Source organism: Littorina saxatilis, linkage group LG17 (assembly GCF_037325665.1).
Source record: "Littorina saxatilis isolate snail1 linkage group LG17, US_GU_Lsax_2.0, whole genome shotgun sequence".
In the NCBI taxonomy this organism is placed as follows: Eukaryota; Metazoa; Mollusca; class Gastropoda; order Littorinimorpha; family Littorinidae; genus Littorina; species Littorina saxatilis.
In genome coordinates, this window is record NC_090261.1 from 13,046,493 (window position 1) to 13,065,827 (window position 19,335).

The window sequence follows — 19,335 nt, forward strand, 5'->3', positions numbered from 1 at the left end:
GCCAAGTTGTTACATGGGATAAGATTTCCTCCAGCTGAAGTTCAGAGTACAGTGGTCCCTCTGTTTGAGGACCTCCTCAAATCTGGGGAATGTAGGTCGTAAAAGAGACAAGGAGAGTCTCAAAATGAAGGCTTATAGTTTACACACGTTTAGATTAGAAAATCAAAGAAACCAGGCTTTGAAAAAGAGGAACTAATCGTCAAATTGAGGTATCACTGTATAGACTTTCTATGTTACTTGTTGGAGATCTCTTGGAGCACGTTTAGATTAGAAAATCAAAGAAACAAGGCTTTGAAAAAGAGGAATTAGTCTTCAAATTGAGGCATCACTTTAAAGAGGAATTAGTCTTCAAATTGAGGCATCATTAGCTGTATTGACTTTGTGAGTTGCTTGTTGCAGATCTTTTGGAACGCCGGCTGTCAGATGGTGGCCCTCAACTTCCAGACCCCAGACCTGGCCATGCAGCTCAACCAGGGCAAGTTTGAATACAACGCCAACTGTGGGTGAGTCTTGATACAAGTTTCCACCAAGTCAGATACAGTGAAACACCCCTGTTAAGACCTCGAAAAGTTTGGTCTTAAAATGGAGGGAGTCTTAAAATGGAGGTAGATTTGCAGAGGTTATGAACAGACAATGTGAAAAAGCAAGGTTGGTTTGTTTGTTCGTTCATGGGCTGAAAATCCCACGGCTTGTACGTGTATGACCGTTTTTACCTCGCCATTTAGGCAGCCATACGCCGCTTTCGGAGGAAGCATTTCTGGGTATTTTCGTGTTTCTATAACCCACCGAACTCTGACATGGATTACAGGATCTTTTTCGTGCGCACTTGGTCTTGTGCTTGCGTGTACACACGGGGGTGTTCGGACACCGAGGAGAGTCTGCACTCAAAGTTGACTCCGAGAAATAAATCTCTCGCCGAACGTGGGGACAAACTCACGCCGACAGCGGCCAACTGGATACAAATCCAGCGCGCTACCGACTGAGCTACATCCCCGCCCCCAAAGCAAGGTCTTAAAAGGGGAGAAGTCTTGAATTGGGGTGGCCTTAAAAGGAGGGTTCCACTGTATCTAATTCAAGAAGCACAAGGATGCATCTGCACAGTTCCAAGCTTTCTCAACCACAAACTTGACACACAACGAAGAAAATAAGTAAGTTTTCTCAAATGCTGTACACCTATAAAGGACCAAGGGTGTAACAACATTATACTCCTCTGAGAGAGAGACAGACAGACAGACAGACAGAGAAAGGGAGGGAGGGGAGAAAGAGAGAGGTTTAGCGGGTAAGCAAGTCTTTGTGTCATGTGCTAACTGTGTCAATTGGTATTCCATCATGTCACAGGCTTTATTCGTGACAATTCTGTTTCATCATGTCACATGATAATTATTCATGACGATTCTGTTTCATCATGTCACATGATAATTATTCGTGACGATTCTGTTTCATCATGTCACATGATAATTATTCATGACGATTCTGTTTCATCATGTCACATGATAATTATTCATGACGATTCTGTTTCATCATGTCACATGATAATTATTCATGACGATTCTGTTTCATCATGTCACATGATAATTATTCATGACGATTCTGTTTCATCATGTCTCATGATAATTATTCATGACGATTCTGTTTCATCATGTCACATGATAATTATTCATGACAATTCTGTTCCATCATGTCACATGATAATTATTCATGACGATTCTGTTCCCACGCAGGTACCTCCTCAAGCCGGACTTCATGCGTCGACCTGATCGGACGTTTGACCCCTTCTCGGAAAGCCCAGTGGACGGTGTGATAGCTGCTCACCTCTCTGTACAGGTCAGAGTGAATTATAATATAGCTGCTAGCATTACGTTGGTTTAATTTCTCTGTGATGGTGAATAATCATGACCCTTTGTAGCGTTGTCATTGGTTGGATTTTATATACGTTGGTACCTGTGATGTGAGGCCCCTCCAATCAATGGACACCAATTGTCCTTTTTGTTTTTACTCAAATATACCTGTCCTGACAGGCCACCAGCACTGAAGGGACACTTGGTTGATTCCCATGGGTGTCCTTTCATCGCAGGTTTACTGTGCTATGCTTTTATCTTTTCTGTCTGTGATGGGGAATAATCATAACCCTTTGTGACGTTGCTGTTTGTTGGGTTTCGTGTATGTTCTGATCTCCCTTACTCTTTATCTTAGTCTTTAAATCTCTCTTGTCTCTTTCTCTCACCTTGCTCTCACTCTATTTGTCTATGTCTCTCACTCTATTTGTCTATGTCTCTCACTCTATTTGTCTATGTCTCTCACTCATGCTCTCGTCTCTCTTTTTCTTGACCCTCCTCTTCCTGTCCGTCTCTTTCACTCTCTTGCTCTCTCTCTCAGTCTCTGTCTCTCTCTCTTCTCTCAGTCTCTTGACAAACTCGCATTCTCTCTATCCCTCACTATCTTGCTCTCTGTCTCTCACTCTCTCTTTTCTCGCTATTTCTTACACTCTCTTTTAAGAAACCCTACACCCCACAAGATGGAATTTAAACAATTGTTTTGGTTTGAAGTCTTTGCGGAGATCTGACAGGAGAAATTGTTTTGATTGAAGTCTTTGTGCAATCAATGCTAGGTCGACATACTTGTGAATATTTCATGTTGTATACAATAAAATGTTCCATATAAGCTAACTTTTCTTGACCTTTGGTTCTTGGTTTAGGAGTGTTAACATTTTATCTGTTTGGGATTTCTTTCTTGAATCACTCATCAAATTTATTTTATTGATTTTTTTAATTGATTTTTTTTATTGATTTGTTTGCTTTTTGTGTCCATTGTCCAAACAGGTTGTCTCAGGCCAGTTTCTGTCAGACAAGAAGATCGGAACGTACGTGGAGGTGGATATGTACGGGTTGCCCACGGATACCATTCGCCGCGAGTTCCGCACACGCGCCGTGCCAAACAACGGCCTTAACCCTGTCTACAATGAGGAACCCTTTGTTTTCCGCAAGGTTGGTGGTGGTGGTTCTCTTCAGACAGTCCCCTGAAAACGGAGTATGACTGTCTTAAATGGCAGTATAAAAACAACAGCATAACACGTAAAAGTCCACTCGTGCAAACAGGAGTGTTTGTGGGAGTTGCAGCCTAAGAATGCAGAAGAAGTAGAACATTCAGACGTAGTTCGTTAGACTTGCAGGTGTTTGCCCCAAAGGTGAGAAAGTGAAGGTGATGTTGATACTGTATGTTAAATGTATAGTAAAGTAAGGTTTAAGTTGAGGATTCTTAGCGGCTTCTGAAGAAACTGTTACCAGAATTCATTCATTCAGCAAAGTGAGGTCTTAAGATAGCCACCAGAATTCATTCATTCAGCAAAGTGAGGTCTTAAGATAGCCACCAGAATTCATTCATTCAGCAAAGTGAGGTCTTAAGATAGCCACCAGGATTCATTCATTCAGCAAAGTGAGGTCTTAAGATAGCCACCAGGATTCATTCATTCAGCAAAGTGAGGTCTTAAGATAGCCACCAGAATTCATTCATTCAGCAAAGTGAGGTCTTAAGATAGCCACCAGAATTCATTCATTCAGCAAAGTGAGGTCTTAAGATAGCCACCAGAATTCATTCATTCAGCAAAGTGAGGTCTTAAGATAGCCACCAGAATTCATTCATTCAGCAAAGTGAGGTCTTAAGATAGCCACCAGAATTCATTCATTCAGCAAAGTGAGGTCTTAAGATAGCCACCAGAATTCATTCATTCAGCAAAGTGAGGTCTTAAGATAGCCACCAGGATTCATTCATTCAGCAAAGTGAGGTCTTAAGATAGCCACCAGAATTCATTCATTCAGCAAAGTGAGGTCTTAAGATAGCCACCAGAATTCATTCATTCAGCAAAGTGAGGTCTTAAGATAGCCACCAGAATTCATTCATTCAGCAAAGTGAGGTCTTAAGATAGAGGTTATTTTACAGATAATTATTATGAAGAGGAAGTTTGAAAAAGCAACGTCTGAGAAAGGGGTAGGCCTTAAAACTGGGTGTGTCTTATAATGGGGTTCCACTGTACCAAACAGGTGGTCAGTGAAGTGATGCTTGTTATTGTGTTGTGTGGTCAGTGAAGTGATGCTTGTTATTGTGTTGTGTGGTCAGTGAAGTGATGCTTGTTATTGTGTTGTGTGGTCAGTGAAGTGATGCTTGTTATTGTGTTGTGTGGTCAGTGAAGTGATGCTTGAGATTTACTGGCCGATGTGAATGCGTGATATACTGTGTAAAAAATTCCATCTCACACGGCATATTGTAAACGCCATGAGCTTCCCCTCTGGGAGGGTATGTGCGTAGAAATACTCACTAATAAATAATAAAATAAATTGTGTTGTGTGGTCAGGTGGTGTTGCCAGAGCTGGCGGTGCTGAGGATAGCGGTGTATGAAGACACCGGCAAGCTGATCGGTCAGCGCATTCTTCCTCTGGACGGTCTGCAGGCAGGTGAGTTTCACGCTTATCTTGCCAGGATTTGTTTTTCATATGTGTGTGTGAATATAACTATAAAAGCACGTGTTGGGATGCAACGTTGTTTCCCGTACTAGCATGCAAGTCTGTGGATATTGTGTTCAGGTCATTTGTGTGTGTGTGTGTGTGTGTGTGTGTGTGTGTGTGTGTGTGTTTTTTTGGGGGGGGGGTTCATAGGCAGGATATTTTGTAACGGAATGAGTCACTGCTGAAATTTGAAACGATATACAGACAAAACAAAGAAACACGAATATTTGCTTTGTTTACGGACAGCCACTTTTAATAGTACACAGTTATCGTGGCCTGATTTGGACAATACTGCATCATGTTGATCTTTTTCAGGTTATCGACACATATCCCTGCGCACTGAAGGAAACTTCCCGCTGTCGTTGCCGACCGTTTTCTGCTGTATCATGCTTAAGACCTACGTCAAGCAAGAGTTCAGAGGTTAGACTCCATTCCTGTCCTCACAGCCTTTCTTTATTTTTTAATTAAGATTTACAGCGATAACACGCTTAGAGTGGTGGCAGCTAATAGAATGCTGTCTCATAAAAATGACCATGTGCTTTGTCTTTCTCTTTGCTCCAGTGAATAGAGTTGTTGCTCATGCACTTTTCAGTGAACTCATGCAGATGTGCAAAACCTAACCTTGCCTTGCTCAATGAAGACCTACCGTTTGACCTGACAAAGTGTGTCCAGTGTCCCCCTGTAGGTAGACCCAGCTGATCAGGAGGTTTCGAAACGTCCAGGTTTCACCCTTGTGAATGATGTATTTATCAGTGAATATCAATGTGGTCTTTCCAATGGATTTGTGTACGTCTGTAAACTGACACTTTACAGTGGAGCCCCCATTTTAAGACCCTTTTTTTAAATTTTTTTTTAGAAAATCAGGTCTTGAAAAGGATGGAGTCTTCGTAAATTTACAGAGGTTATGAAAACAAAACTGAAATAGCATAAGGTCTTAAACAGGGGAGGAGGAATTAGATTGGATGGTCTTGAAAGGAGGGTTCCACTGTATCGCATTCTGTTCTGTTTCTCTGTGCAGATTTTGTGAACGCTCTGTCAGCACCCATCCAGCATCTGTCGGCAGCAGAGAAACGAGAGCAGCAAATGAAGGACATGGGCATCGAAGTCCCTGACCTCCCCGATGTCCCTCTCTCCAATAAGAACGAGCAGAAGAATTCCAATGGGCAGATTACTCTCACGTCGGTAAACCAGCAGAATCAGGGCAACAATCCCAATGCCAAGCCAGAAAAGAAACGTGAGTGGTTGCAGAGCTTACCTGTGGCAAGAGAACGCCCTCGGGACCAGCCAAAAATTGTCCCCATATTGCAGTTGTCCTTTCATGCAAAATAAAAATTAAAAAAAGTAGCGCTGTACGGTATGGCTAACCTCACAGGAATATAGATAGAGATTACACAATGTTCTATTCTTATTGGGAATCCCCAGAGACTGTTTTTGTTTAGTGGGGCACTTACGGGGGTCGAGGCTTGCCGGATTTGCTGATGTTCACATCTTGTAAAAGTATACGGTGAACTTGTTGTAAAGTAAAAAGAAAAGATCTTGCAGCACGTACGGATAATGATATAGATATATGATGATATATTGTGCAAAATCTTCATTTCTCGACGCTGTCAGTCTGTTGTTGTCTGATGCAGACGACAGAATGTTGGGCAAAAAAAAAAAAAGGTCTGTTTACGGTAACATAGGCCAAAAAAATAGGGTCGGTAGGTCGGGATTTTTTTTTTTTTTTTTTTTTTTTCTCCAAAAAAACCATATTTTTACGTTATTTTGCCAAAAAAACAAGATTTTTTTTTTTTTTTTTTTTTCCCCCAAATGCCAAAAAAAAGTCTAGGGTCGCGCGAAAAAACTAGGGTCGGTCGGGTTACCGTAAACAGACCTATTTTTTTTTTTGGCCTTAGCGTTGAAGGTTTCTCTTTTGTGTGTATTTCAGTTGCAAACAGGCATAATGTAAGAAATATCCTTTTGTCCAAGAAAATGACAACGAATACAGATAAGACTTTGCTGCGCGCTTCATTCAATAATTTATTTTCTCGATTTGCTCTATAAATCTCTTAGCTCACTGTGATGTCTCCATTGCTTAAATTATTATTATTATTATTATTATTATCTCATTTTGCAGCGGAGGACCAGAAGTTTGAGGCGGTGACGAGGGAGAAGCTGTGCACAGAGAAGCTGTACATCAAACTGCTGCGCAAACAGCAGAAAGACATGGAGCTAATGAAGAAGCGGCACCAGAAGGAGCGCGCCCTGATGCAGCGAGTGCACTGCACCATCGTCGACAAACTCGTCGCCACGCACGACAAGGAAAAGATGGCCACAGAGAAGTCCGTGGAGAAGAAGCTGAAGAAAAATAAGTATGTACATTTTGTTTAAACAATTTGGGGGGGGGGGGGGGGATATAGTTGTGCACCAGACTGCAGACACCGTACTGTGCAGATAGATTTAAAGTCATATGCTGAAGAATTTTAATTTCTGTTGTCCCCTTTGGTATTATTTCTCCTCCTGGTTTTATAAAGGTCATACCTCTCAGTAGATAAAAAATGTTTGGGTGTTTTCTTTCACATTCTGCTGTTCACTGTCCACACTCTCAAAATGTACAACAACAACAAAATTTCCTCATGACATTATTGGCCAGTAGGAGGGGTGAGGAGAGTCTGAAACATGTGGACAGGAAACAAAAAAGCCAGGGTACTAACGTTTCACACCCCATGCAAACCCGACAGGGCTATTTCCGAACATGGTCTATTGAACACACACTAAGGTCATGGTGGATATGCCAAAGCAAATGATTGTGTGTGTTGTGTTTGCAGAGACAGCAGTACGGACCTCAAGTCTCAATCCGAGGGAGCAGTGCACACTCTGGTCTCTGATCACAAGGCGCGGGTAAGTATCTGTGTGTGTGTGTGTGTGTGTGTGTGTGTTTGTGTGTGTGTGTGTGTGTGTGTGTGTGTGTGTGTGTGTGTGTGTTTGTGTGTGTGTGTGGGTGTGTGTTTGCAGTTGGTGTGTTTTTGGGGGGTTGGGGTAGGGGGTGGTCAGGAGGGCTTTAACCTCTTCACTGCCACAGTATAACAGCATTTTGGTATTGCTGTGTGCCAGGGCAAAATTTCGCTTTCTTCGGTAGGTTCACTAATCTGTTCACTGCTCGATCATTTATTGAGATATCTCTTAGATCTTTGGCATGTGTTTTGCTTATACCCTTGGCTATTATAGGATGACATGATCATTGGACTTTGTGATTGTTATAGTAAAAATTGATATAATGACCATTTTCGTCAAAAGTTACAGTTTCCGGACTTACACACAGTGACACACATTGCAGCACGTAAAACCACACAAAACACTGCTAAAACTGGTGTCAAACATCAGGTACTCACATTACAGCCCATAAAAGTATTCTTCTGTGTGGTAATCCATAAATCACTTCTTGTAGAGCTTCCAGAACACTGTATCGCTTGAAAACAGGTCTACGAGTTGAGGTCCGACTTTCGGCCGCTATTTTGTGAATGACGAGAATGCTAACACAGTTTTCAACACGTGGTAGAACGTGGTAGCAACTTTAGTAACTTATCCGAACGGTCTATGGGAAAGAACTGTGTTTAGAACCCCTACAAGTACTTGGACAGTGGTTACCTCCCATTTAGTTTTCAGAAATGTCCTGAAATGTTGGTGACACAAATCCCACGTATGAGATACGGTTATGGGCGTACGACAAACCAAAAATGACCACGTATTACATACGGGGTGGGCAGTGAAGGGGTTAATGTGATTGTTTGCTGATTGTGTCTTTTTTGCTTGTTCTTTTTCTTTTTTTTTGTCTCAGGGTAGTTATCAGTCTGACGGATTATTTTTGTTGGATGAACAGTACAAACTATGCTTTTGTTTTTTAGGTGCTTTATTTTCTGAGAGACTGAATACAACTGCAGCGGCATATGTGTAAATTGTCTGTTAATAAAGGCATGAATGGAAAAGAACTGTATGGTGGCGTAGCGGTTAGCGCTAAGACGTCTCTGGTCAAGCGCTCAATCTCGGCTCAGGACAGGAGAAGATTTTTTGAAAAAATTCTCATACAGTGAAGACTTCCTCCATTTGAAGACACTGTTTTCTCAAATTCTCTGTACCTACCCTCTGTAAATTTACCCCCGATTTAAGACTCCCTCCTTTTAAAGACCTGATTTTCTAAGATTTCAGGAGATTTTAAAAGGGAGGTGCCGCTGTAGTTGATTTTAAGTATGCAGATTGATTATTGCCTGTCCTACCTGCCATGTACACACCGTGCTTTGACTACATGTTTGTAATGCCCTCAGGTGCGTGAGCTGGTGGTGGACCAGACCCGGGAGTGGTCGGAGCTGGTGGTGCGGCAGGTGCAGGAGGAACACGAGCTGATGAAGGAGCACGTCAAGCAGCAGAACGAGCTGCTCGTCAAGCTCATCGAGGAGGCTCACCAGTTTCAGATGACTGAGCTGGAGGCTCGCCAGGAACGGTGAGTTGGAGTGTGGATTTGTCCGTTGTGCAGTTTTTAAATCTCTGTGCGACTAACTGGTGAAGGATTCATTGGATACAGAGGACTGAGCTGAAGGCACAAAAGGGTCTGTCTGTCTGTCTGTCTGTCTGTCTGTCTGTCTGTCTGTCTGTCTGTCTGTCTGTCTGTCTGTCTGTCTGTCTGTCTGTCTGTCTGTCTGTCTGTCTATCTTTCTTCGTGTGTTGGGATGGTGTGTGTTGGGATGGGGTGGAGGTTGTTATTGTGTTACTAAGTTATAATAGTTGTTTTACAAGGGAATAGAAAAAGTAATGTGGTATTGTGGAAATAAACAATATTGCAGTTGTTAGCTTTAGATGAAAGTCTAAAGAAGGGAAACAGCATCCTCGCATTTACACGTGACATTTAGTTAATAACGGTTGTGTATATCGGGTGTGACGTGTGTGTGCAGAGAAAACAAGGAACTGAAGACAGCACAGGCTAAACACTCCATGGATTCCAGCAAGCTTGTGCAGAATGACAAGAGCATCAAGAACAAGGCTGAGAGAGACAGGTAATCATTGATGTACTGTTTGCTAGAGAGAGAAAAACGTGCTAGCCTGCAATGTGTAATGTGCCTGTGTGTTTGAAAGATGCCCGAGTGCCTTAAGCCTAGCATGCCTGTGCGGCTGAAAGATTATGACCTTGACACTAACTGCATTCATCCATTCCACAGGCGGATTCGGGAGCTGAAAGAGAACAACATGAAGAAGTTCATTGACGAGAGAAAACGCTATGCCATGCGTCATTCCAGGCAGGCCGAAGCCTTGAAGAAGTCGCACGCAGAGCAGTCAGAAAAGCTGCTCAAAGAAAACGAAAGGGTAAGGAGAACATTGCAGTCAAAACCTTGTTCACTGCAGTTAAAAAGAGAATCATTAGCATATGAGACAGAGCGCTATGGTAATGTCTGAGAAACAAAGGGACGTAAGCACTCTAAATGGATTCGGCATGTGCAAGAAGAGTAATTGTGAGTAATGCGGAACCAGTCTCCTGGCACCTGAGATGTAAACAAGCATTGAAATGAACAAGGGACGTTTATTATCATTTTAATTTTATTTTAGGATGAAAGTGGACTTCTCATTTTCGGGTGCTATTCTCTCGGTGAAAAGCATGACAGGTCTTTATCATTTTGATGGGAAAGAAGAAGAAAAGATGGCTGGGGAAGGGGACTTGAACTTCCAAATTGCATTACAAAAGGATTGCAGTGTTATCCTTTTTTTTTTTTTTATAACAATATACATTGAAACAACAAAAAGTACACACAAAGGGGAGGGGTATATATGTTACAGTTAATCTCTGAAACCAGGGAATACGTGTATTAACTAAACTATTTTAGGTAATACATGAATTAACTGTTTTTTTCCGTCAGTTAATTCATGTATTACCTAGTTAATACACGTATTCCCTGGTTTCACAGATTAACTGTAACATATACACTGATTGTCCACACAGGGATAGAGTGGGAGAGGGAATTCTTGGATAGAAGTGGAACCCTCTTATAAGACCCCCCAATTTAAGACTCTTAAGACCCTGTTTTTTCAGACTTTTTATTCATAACCTCTGTAAATGTACCTCCATTTTAAGACTCCCTCCTTTTTAAGACCTGATTTTCTCCGATTTTTGAAGGTCTTAAACTGTAGTAATCTGCATTTTTATTTTATTTTTTTTAATATTTTTTTTATAATATATAAATTAGTTGAATAATAAAAAGTGATATTTGCATGACAGACCTTACATGTAGTGTGTATTTTGGTTATTTGCAGGCAATAGAGATGATTGAGATGGCATACGAAGAAGCCAAGCTGGCAACCAAACCAGAGACGGTGGTGTGAGGACGGTGTTACCATGGAGATCTGTGCTCAGCCTCATGCAGAAATTCACCTCTGGAAGACTGCGGTTTCATACTCGGCATGCTGGGATATTAGTTGATGGCAGTCACACGATTTAGCCCCGTGTTAGGCTCAAAGTCCCACCCAGTATATCTCCAAGGATCGCTCTTCTTCTAGTATGTGGTGTCACTTCCTCGGGGTTGATTCTGGACGATGCCTAGTTTTGTGTCATTTTCAGCCAAGCCAACTTGGCTGGATATAAAGAGACCACAGTCTGGGTAGTGGTGCGTCATAGTCAGCGAGGACTTCCATGTGTTACTGACTGCAGTGTTTTTTGTACTGTACTTACCTCCGCATCTTAGAAGTCATCAGGTTTTGCGCTGCTTTGTACACAGCTTGCAGTAGTTCACTTTCACTTTGGATGTACATTTTTTTTGGTGGTTAAAATTGTACAAGTGGACTGATACAGTTGTCTTTAGCTGACGAAATATTTTCCCTGTTAAAATATTGAACTGAAATTTTTCTCCAGTTTTTGTATTGATCAAAGTTTGCTGCTTAGTTTTTGAAGAGCAGCAAATTCAGAGAAAATGCAGAGTGATGTCGACATAATGTTTTGTGGTTTTGCTTGTAAAAGGTACTTGTTCTTTCAATTTTGCAGGCGATGCATGCAGGTCGAGTTTGTATGCTCTTTTTCGAAATTTGCTGTGGGCAATAATTATATGTATGGGGTTAGTTCTTGATTATGTTTTCTTATTCAGGGATAAGAAATGATTGAAGTATTATCGTCTCTTACCACAGCTGTCGTTTGAGATGATGGCTCATGTTGTGGATCTTTTATGGTGATATTTCTTTGTGTGTATTTTACAGTTGAGAATCTCATTGTCACTGAGGTGTACTATGTTTGTGTCCTTTTACCTGAACATGTATTCTCATGTTAGTGTTCCTGCCTCACTTTATAACAGTTGTGTTTTTCATATTACCTGACGATATTACGTGTCTGTCGATCTACTTTTCACTGCCCGTTCGTGTATTTGATGCCTTTGTGTTTTTTCAGTTATAAGAATCCATGCAGGTGTCATACCTAGAAAACTAATGTTTGTTTTAGTTCACAGGAACCTCGTACACATGTGTTACATTAGTTTTCTGTTTTCCTGAAATGGTGTTGATGAAAGGGTAATAATTAGGTAGATTATTTTGATTAACATTTAGCAAGTTTCTTTGTATATTTAGTTGTACCATTGAGCAGAAATAATGAGGAAAAAAAATATTGAAGGTTACAGAGCACAAGTTAGCAGATTATCAAAGCTTCAATCATACGCGTATCATAATAATGGCAAAAGTTATACTTTGAAAGAAGAAAAGCAAATTATGAAAATCATGCCGATCGTTGCAAACTGACATGTCTCAAAAGCATGTTATAATTCTGATGAAATTGTTTCTGTGATCAAAAGGAATTTGACTGATTTTTCTGTTATTTTGACATTTGTTATGTGGACTTGTTTATTGATTATTATTATTACTTGTGATCCTCTGAAAGCGGCGAATGGCTGCCTTAATGGCGGGGTAAAAAAGGTCATACACGTAAAATTCCACTCGTGCAAAAAAACACGAGTGTACGTGGGAGTTTCAGCCCACGAACGCAGAAGAAGAAGAAGATTACTTGTGATTCTTCAACCGTCTGAAGAAATAAAGCGTTTAATATAAGTGGCAAAGACCCTCGTGTTTCAACTTAGCTTTGCTCATTTTGAAATTAGGAAGAAAAGTAGAACCAGCTTCTGGCTACATGCATTTTGCTCTCAAAGTAAAAATGCAAAATTACAGCTTTTCTAATTGAAATTTTGCCTTTTTTTTATTTTTTTTTTTACAGCCGTAGTTTCTATAGGGCAGATCTTCAGTAATAACAGAATGAGTTCACTTCAAGGTCACATTGAAATTTACAGAAAGCTTTTTGAATGCTTGGATCAATTTTTTACCGAAAGCAGCCATATTACATTTTACTTCTGTAGCAGACAGTGTGTTAGTTTGGATGGTTGAATCAGAAATGGGACACAAGTTTGATTTTGATTTTGAAGGAACGAGAAGTGTCAAGGCGCAAAGTGATTTAGATTGTCTGACTACGACGGGCCGGCGCTGTGGCGGGGTGCTAAGACGTCGGCCTCTTAATCGGAAGGTCGAGGGTTCGAGTCCCGGCCGTGGCCGCCTGGTGGGTTAAGTGTGAAGATTTTTCCGATCTCCCAGGTCAACTTATGTGCAGACCTGCTAGTGGCTTATCCCCCTTCGCGTGTACACGCAAGCACAAGACCAAGTGCGCACGGAAAAGTTCCTGTAATCCATGTTAGAGTTCGGTGGGTTATAGAAACACAAAAATACCCAGCATGCTTCCTCCGGGGTATGGCTGCCTAAATGGCGGGGTAAAAATGGTCATACACGTAAAATTCCACTCGTGCAAAAACACGAGTGTACGTGAGAGTTTCAGCCCACGAACGCAGAAGAAGAAGAAGAAGATTCTCTGACTGATCATATTGTATTGTTTTCAGGGGTGCACTGGGTTAAGCTGGAATACTGATTTCCAATTGTATAGATTTTCCAGCAGCAAAATGACAGAAGAAAATACAAGTCTGTAACCTCATAGTCTAAGAGGGTTGAGGCAATTTTGGACTGCATATGCGGCCATGTGATTTGAACTGTGTTTTAAATACGAACATGTGTCCTTTCCTCCTCCTCGTCATAAGGCTAGCATTATTTGAACCTAGATAATGTGTGCTTGTCTGCTCAGTTTTATGAAATGCATTTCTGAGCATTCACAGGTATCGTGGTTGTATTCTTTTTTTAATCTTATACAACAATAAGTTGTTATGCTATGCGCATCATTACCCCCACCCCATACACTTTTCCCCCCACGCACCACTGCCACCTAATCTTCCCTTGAAAATAAGTATGTAAAGGAAAAGAACAGATTGAATAGTAACTACAGTGGTACCTGTGCTGAAAAGACACCTGAAGCAGCAGCCAAAGGTGTCCCAACATTGCATGTATCTTTTTGTGGCAAGTTTGTAGCAAAAGGGACAACAGAGAGTGACCTTTATAGGAAGGTGTTCTCACATGTCGCAGGTACCACTGAAGTTTTGTTCTCTGGAGATGACCAGTTTCTGTGTGGTAGTTTTTGTCATTCTGCCTCTGAGAGATGTTAATCTATCTTTCTGTTTCTGTTGTCTCGGAAAGATTTTACTTGGTCTTTCAGTTTCTGTTGTCTCTGAAAGATTTTACTTGATCTTTCAGTTTCTGTTCTCTGAAAGATGTTACTCTATCCTTCAGTTTCTGTTGTCTCTACTTTAACATTGATCTGTTACATGCAAGCATACAGTTGTGTCATAATATCAGCTGTTTCACTGTCATTTATCATAATATTTGTAACATTAACCAGTTGTTTCCATTCTTAAAGGTGAGTTTCTGTGATCACATTTTAGTACAGATCTTTTTGAGTCTAGTCAAGGGACAACCATGTGTTGCCTCTGGTTTTGAGGTTCTGTAACTGTTGTTATGAAGTTGGTGCATATTATTTTTATTTTATTTTGTTGTTGTGTTTGTATATGTTGTAACTTGCCACAACTTACGGTTTCGTACTGGGTGTTTGCAATGATAATTATGTTTGTTTGTTCGTTCATGGGCTGAAACTCCCACGGCTTTTACGTGTATGACCGTTTTTACCCCGCCATTTAGGCAGCCATACGTCGCTTTCGGAGGAAGCATGCTGGGTATTTTCGTGTTTCTATAACCCACCGAACTCTGACATGGATTACAGGATCTTTTTCGTGCGCACTTGGTCTTGTGCTTGCGTGTACACACGGGGGTGTTCGGACACCGAGGAGAGTCTGCACACAAAGTTGACTCTGAGAAATAAATCTCTCGCCGAACGTGGGGACGAACTCACGCTGACAGCGGCCAACTGGATACAAATCCAGCGCGCTACCGACTGAGCTACATCCCCGCCCCAAGATAATTTTAAGCTTGTTGGTGCTTTAATGTGTAAAGATATTTTGTTGCCCCTCTCGGGATTCTTCATTCTTCGCTTCAGAATCTGATTTCATGCAGTTTTGTTGTTGCTGTTGCCAGTTTTGTTTTGTCATTGTTTTTGTGTGTGGTTTTGTTTGTTGTTATTTCTGGGTGTGTTTGTTACCATGAACAATTAATGTGTCCCACTGGTCCAAAGAAAATACACCACCTGTTGGAGTGATAAAACAGTGGAAGACAGATAATTTGCCTAGCCTTGCCTCACTTGTAATTCTTTTGTTACAGTGTGGCTAGTTATCTTAATATTTTATTTGCACAAAAAAGCAAAAATGCCCTTTTTTGGTGCTCCGTGTCTATATGATTCTCCTGTTTAAAAAGAGTAGTTAATAAAGTAAATAAACAAAAAGACCAAGTAAGTAAACAAAAAGACCATGCAAAAACACACAGCAAAAACGTGTTCCCTCTTTTTCGTCAGATACAGAATAAAAATGATTTTTGGGTGGGTTTTTTTTTACAGTTGAAGAAAAAAATAACTGCTGCTGCTTTAGTTTATTATCCACAAACATTATTGTTCTGCTTAATATGCTTCATATTTACATGCATGTATAATGTAAGATAAAATGGTATGCCATAATTCAAAGATGCTCAAACATTTTTAACGCTCTTGTTTTTTTTTAAGAACTGTTTTGAAAACTTCCATGTCATTGGCACGTATTAACATTTTCTGATCAATGATGATAGTGCAATAATTGACCCTTCGAGGGACTAGGATACAAGCCTCAGCTTTTACATTACATCTGGTATGTGTATAGATGTCAAATTGTTTTTTTCACATTGTTTAAACAAAATGCTTTACTATTTACCCTGCTGCTTTAAAGGGTGTTCAGATTGCTATAGTTTACGCTTCATTATGGGTAACAAATCTGCTTGCTGGACAAGTGTGGTTTTTCTTTTTCTTTTTAAAATTGTTTTATTTGGCTTATTCCTTTTTGAACAGTTTATAATTTTGAATGTTATAAGAAGTTTATTTTCCCCCCGCGGGTTAGGGGGAAGAATTTACCCGATGCTCCCCAGCATGTCGTAAGAGGCGACTAACGGATTCTGTTTCTCCTTTTACCCTTGTTAAGTGTTTCTTGTATAGAATATAGTCAATGTTTGTAAAGATTTTAGTCAAGCAGTATGTAAGAAATGTTAAGTCCTTTGTACTGGAAACTTGCATTCTCCCAGTAAGGTCATATATTGTACTACGTTGCAAGCCCCTGGAGCAATTTTTTGATTAGTGCTTTTGTGAACAAGAAACAATTAACAAGTGGCTCTATCCCATCTCCCCCCTTTCCCCGTCGCGATATAACCTTGAACGGTTGAAAACGACGTTAAACACCAAATAAAGAAAGAAAGAAAGAAGTTTATTTATGTCTAGTGAATTCATGGTGTTGATGTTGATAGTATTTTAATATGCTCTGATCAAAATCACCTGTGTGAAAAATCAAACTGATTTAGAATGAAAAAGACTGCCAATGATTTAGACTACCAGATACATTATTTGTAACATTTCTGGCAAATGAATATGTCTGATGATGACATACTGTATAAAATATTTTAAGGCCTTGCCAGTTCTTGCATTGCTGAATCCTAGATTGGCTTTAGTTTGCTCTGCGTTTGACACAAAAACATAGCATGTATTTTACACACTTCAGACTTGAAATGAGGGTGCAGTTCTCGTCGGTTTTTGCACTTGTCAATATGCAGCAGATAGCATTGAATTCAACATGCTTTTCGTACAGACTTTTTTGTGTGTTTGTGCTGCAATGTCCACTCACAGGTTCGTCAGCCGTGCTAAAATATTTCAAGCAAAATAAATAAAAATAGGCGTAAAATTGCAACAAGCAATGCTGTGTAAAATAAGTCAAACACTCCTCCAAGCATGTGCAAGGATGCCCAAAATATATGTTGTCGCTGGTCCATGTCATGTGAAAATTTAGCTTGATGGGTCAAGGTTTTACTGAGGGCAGAGCAGAGAAACTGAAGGGAAGTTTACACATGATTTATACATTTGAATTAATATACTAATTATGTGTTTTTCGTGTGCTCAGCTTTGCTTGAAGGAGTGTAAGAAAATGTTGGAAGTGGAAGAAAGAGATTAGCTGGCAAGTCTTTGTCTCAGTGGAAAACATCCAACTGTTTGACTTATGTTTAACTACATGTTTGTATAAAAGTTATAGTTGTGTGTTTTCTCAAGGTCTCCTTTTCAGTACCTGTTATGTATGTATTATGGATAATACTTCAATGAAAAACAGAAAAGCATGGATCACTTTGTGAACAACACTTGAAGAATGTAATTGAAGGAAAAATCTTCCAGTTAAAGCAGAGTAGTTCTTCAGTGTATATCGTGTATGATATACGGTGACATAGAAGTCCTAAGTGTTGTCAGGGAGTAATTTTATCTTCAGCCCTAGAACTACCTCTCCAGCCCTTCTCCCCCTTACCTCCCTCTCATTGCCCCCCCCCCCCCCCCCCCCCCCCACTTGCTTGTCAGAGCAGCTAATTAACTGCAGATAAAGTGTTCCTTCCATTCATTGTTGCAGGGAATGGTGGTCTTGGATGATGTTGATGACATTCCATAGTTGAGATGTACAGAAGTCTGTATTTGGGTTCCTAGCCACCGCCTCAAGTGAATAAAATAATGATTGCTGTTACCTTTTCTGGGTTTTGAACAAGACCAGAAAAATCAGTATGGGTCTTCGACGGGGGTAGTGAATAGAAAGAAGTTGACACCAAAAATTTGAGATAGGAAAAATGAAAAGTCCATGTTAGTTTTGAACAGTAATAGGCTTGTGTTTGTTTGCAAGTGGTCCATGCTTTTTGTCATTATTTGTTGCATGTAAACTGTTTGTAATACTGTACATTATTTCTTTGTTAATTCCCCTCCTTCCCCCTGATCATTGAATGTTATTTGTTTGAAACTTTGTTTCCATTCATAATTTGACAGACGAACAAATACTTTTGTACCTATGTACGCTATCATCACAATGGTGTACTGCCCAAGACCTTTTCCCCTGTGCCTGTTTTGTACAGTGAAAGTTTTGTCTATGTAACAGTTTATCTCTCAGACTCCTCCTTTTTGCGTGTGCAAGTATTTGTTTCATTTGAGATTGTCCCCCACTGTTGCCGTGCCAACTGTACTATCGTTTTGTCCTCAACCTATTATCAGTTTGACCTTGAACTTACTGTACTTTTTTCTGGTGATATATAACCTGGTTTTACTTTCACAGTTTTGTGTCCAGTCCCCTTAATCTTCTCACCTTAGCAGCAGCTTTATTTAATTATATACTTGTCCCCCGAGATTTGTTATTGCTATTTTATGTTGAAGCTTATATTGCATCATGTACAATGTAGCTCCGATTTACAGGAACAGTTTTGATGGATGGTACTTGAGTAATGAAATGTTTTTATTCAAAAGGTTGTGTGTTTGTCTTTTTTTGAGTGGTTTTGATTTGAAGAGCATGACAAAATCGCAGTTTTGAATGAAAATGTGTGCACTGTGACTGAGAAAGTGCTATTGATGTTTTGGGTGCCCATGTGACTGTGTGTTTGCATGGGTACACACATACACACACACACACACACACACACACACACACACACACACACACACACACACACACACACACACACACACACACACACACACACACACACACTGACACACACACACACACACACACACACACACACTGACACACACACACACACACACAAACCACACTTTTTTGTTGTAAAAAATTATTGTCACATATCATAGTCATTCATGGAGTCTTACTGATACATCAACGTAATCAGTTATTAAGTTTATCTTCTCAATCAGGTGCAAGTGCAGGTTCACCTGTGCAGGTACCTTTTTGTACAACACACAAAAACAGACACACACACCACTAAAAGAACAAACAAAACAACTAAAGTAACAAAGAAGTAGAAGCCAACTAGATGTCAAGTTCGTTTATGTTGGTCATGTATCTATGTGTGTGTGTGTGTGTGTGTGTGTCCATGTGTGTGTGTTGGATATGCCTGGCATTTACCTCACAACCAACCAACCAACCACCAATTAATCAAAGAAGTATACGTAAATGTAACCAACCAACCATATAACTTCCCTAACCTTCGATAGTATTTGTTTCTTAGAAACTTTGCTTTGATGGGTGCAATCATCCTTATGTGGTTTAATAGGGCTCGAACCCTGGCCGCACCTTATGTTAAAGTTTAGGGATGTTTCTGATCTCCCAGGTCAACTTATGTGCTAGTGCCTTATCCCGCAAGATCAAGTACAATACGATCTTATAATTGATGTTAGAGTCCGGTGGGTGTTTAAAAAAACACAAAAACATGCACAGAACTGACATGCACACATTCCCACAAAACTGAGTATGACATTATTTCCCCGCCAGCCTGGCACTCACTCGTGCGAAACACGAATAAACGTTGGTGT

At 40.4% G+C, this 19,335-nt stretch overlaps 1 protein-coding gene across 1 annotated transcript in view; it reads left to right on the plus strand.

Annotated features, from left to right (window-relative positions):
* The window catches only part of LOC138952111 (1-phosphatidylinositol 4,5-bisphosphate phosphodiesterase beta-4-like), a gene marked incomplete in the record, with an annotated part of 66,768 nt that extends 48,457 nt beyond the window's left edge, over positions 1 to 18,311 (plus strand). The window contains 12 exon segments of the mRNA XM_070323708.1: positions 400 to 503; positions 1,722 to 1,824; positions 2,820 to 2,984; positions 4,349 to 4,448; positions 4,815 to 4,919; positions 5,518 to 5,733; positions 6,616 to 6,850; positions 7,307 to 7,379; positions 8,801 to 8,976; positions 9,425 to 9,526; positions 9,689 to 9,833; positions 10,776 to 18,311. Coding sequence (XP_070179809.1) covers positions 400 to 503; positions 1,722 to 1,824; positions 2,820 to 2,984; positions 4,349 to 4,448; positions 4,815 to 4,919; positions 5,518 to 5,733; positions 6,616 to 6,850; positions 7,307 to 7,379; positions 8,801 to 8,976; positions 9,425 to 9,526; positions 9,689 to 9,833; positions 10,776 to 10,844 — 1,593 coding nt within the window.
* Between the last annotated feature and the right edge of the window lie 1,024 nt (positions 18,312 to 19,335).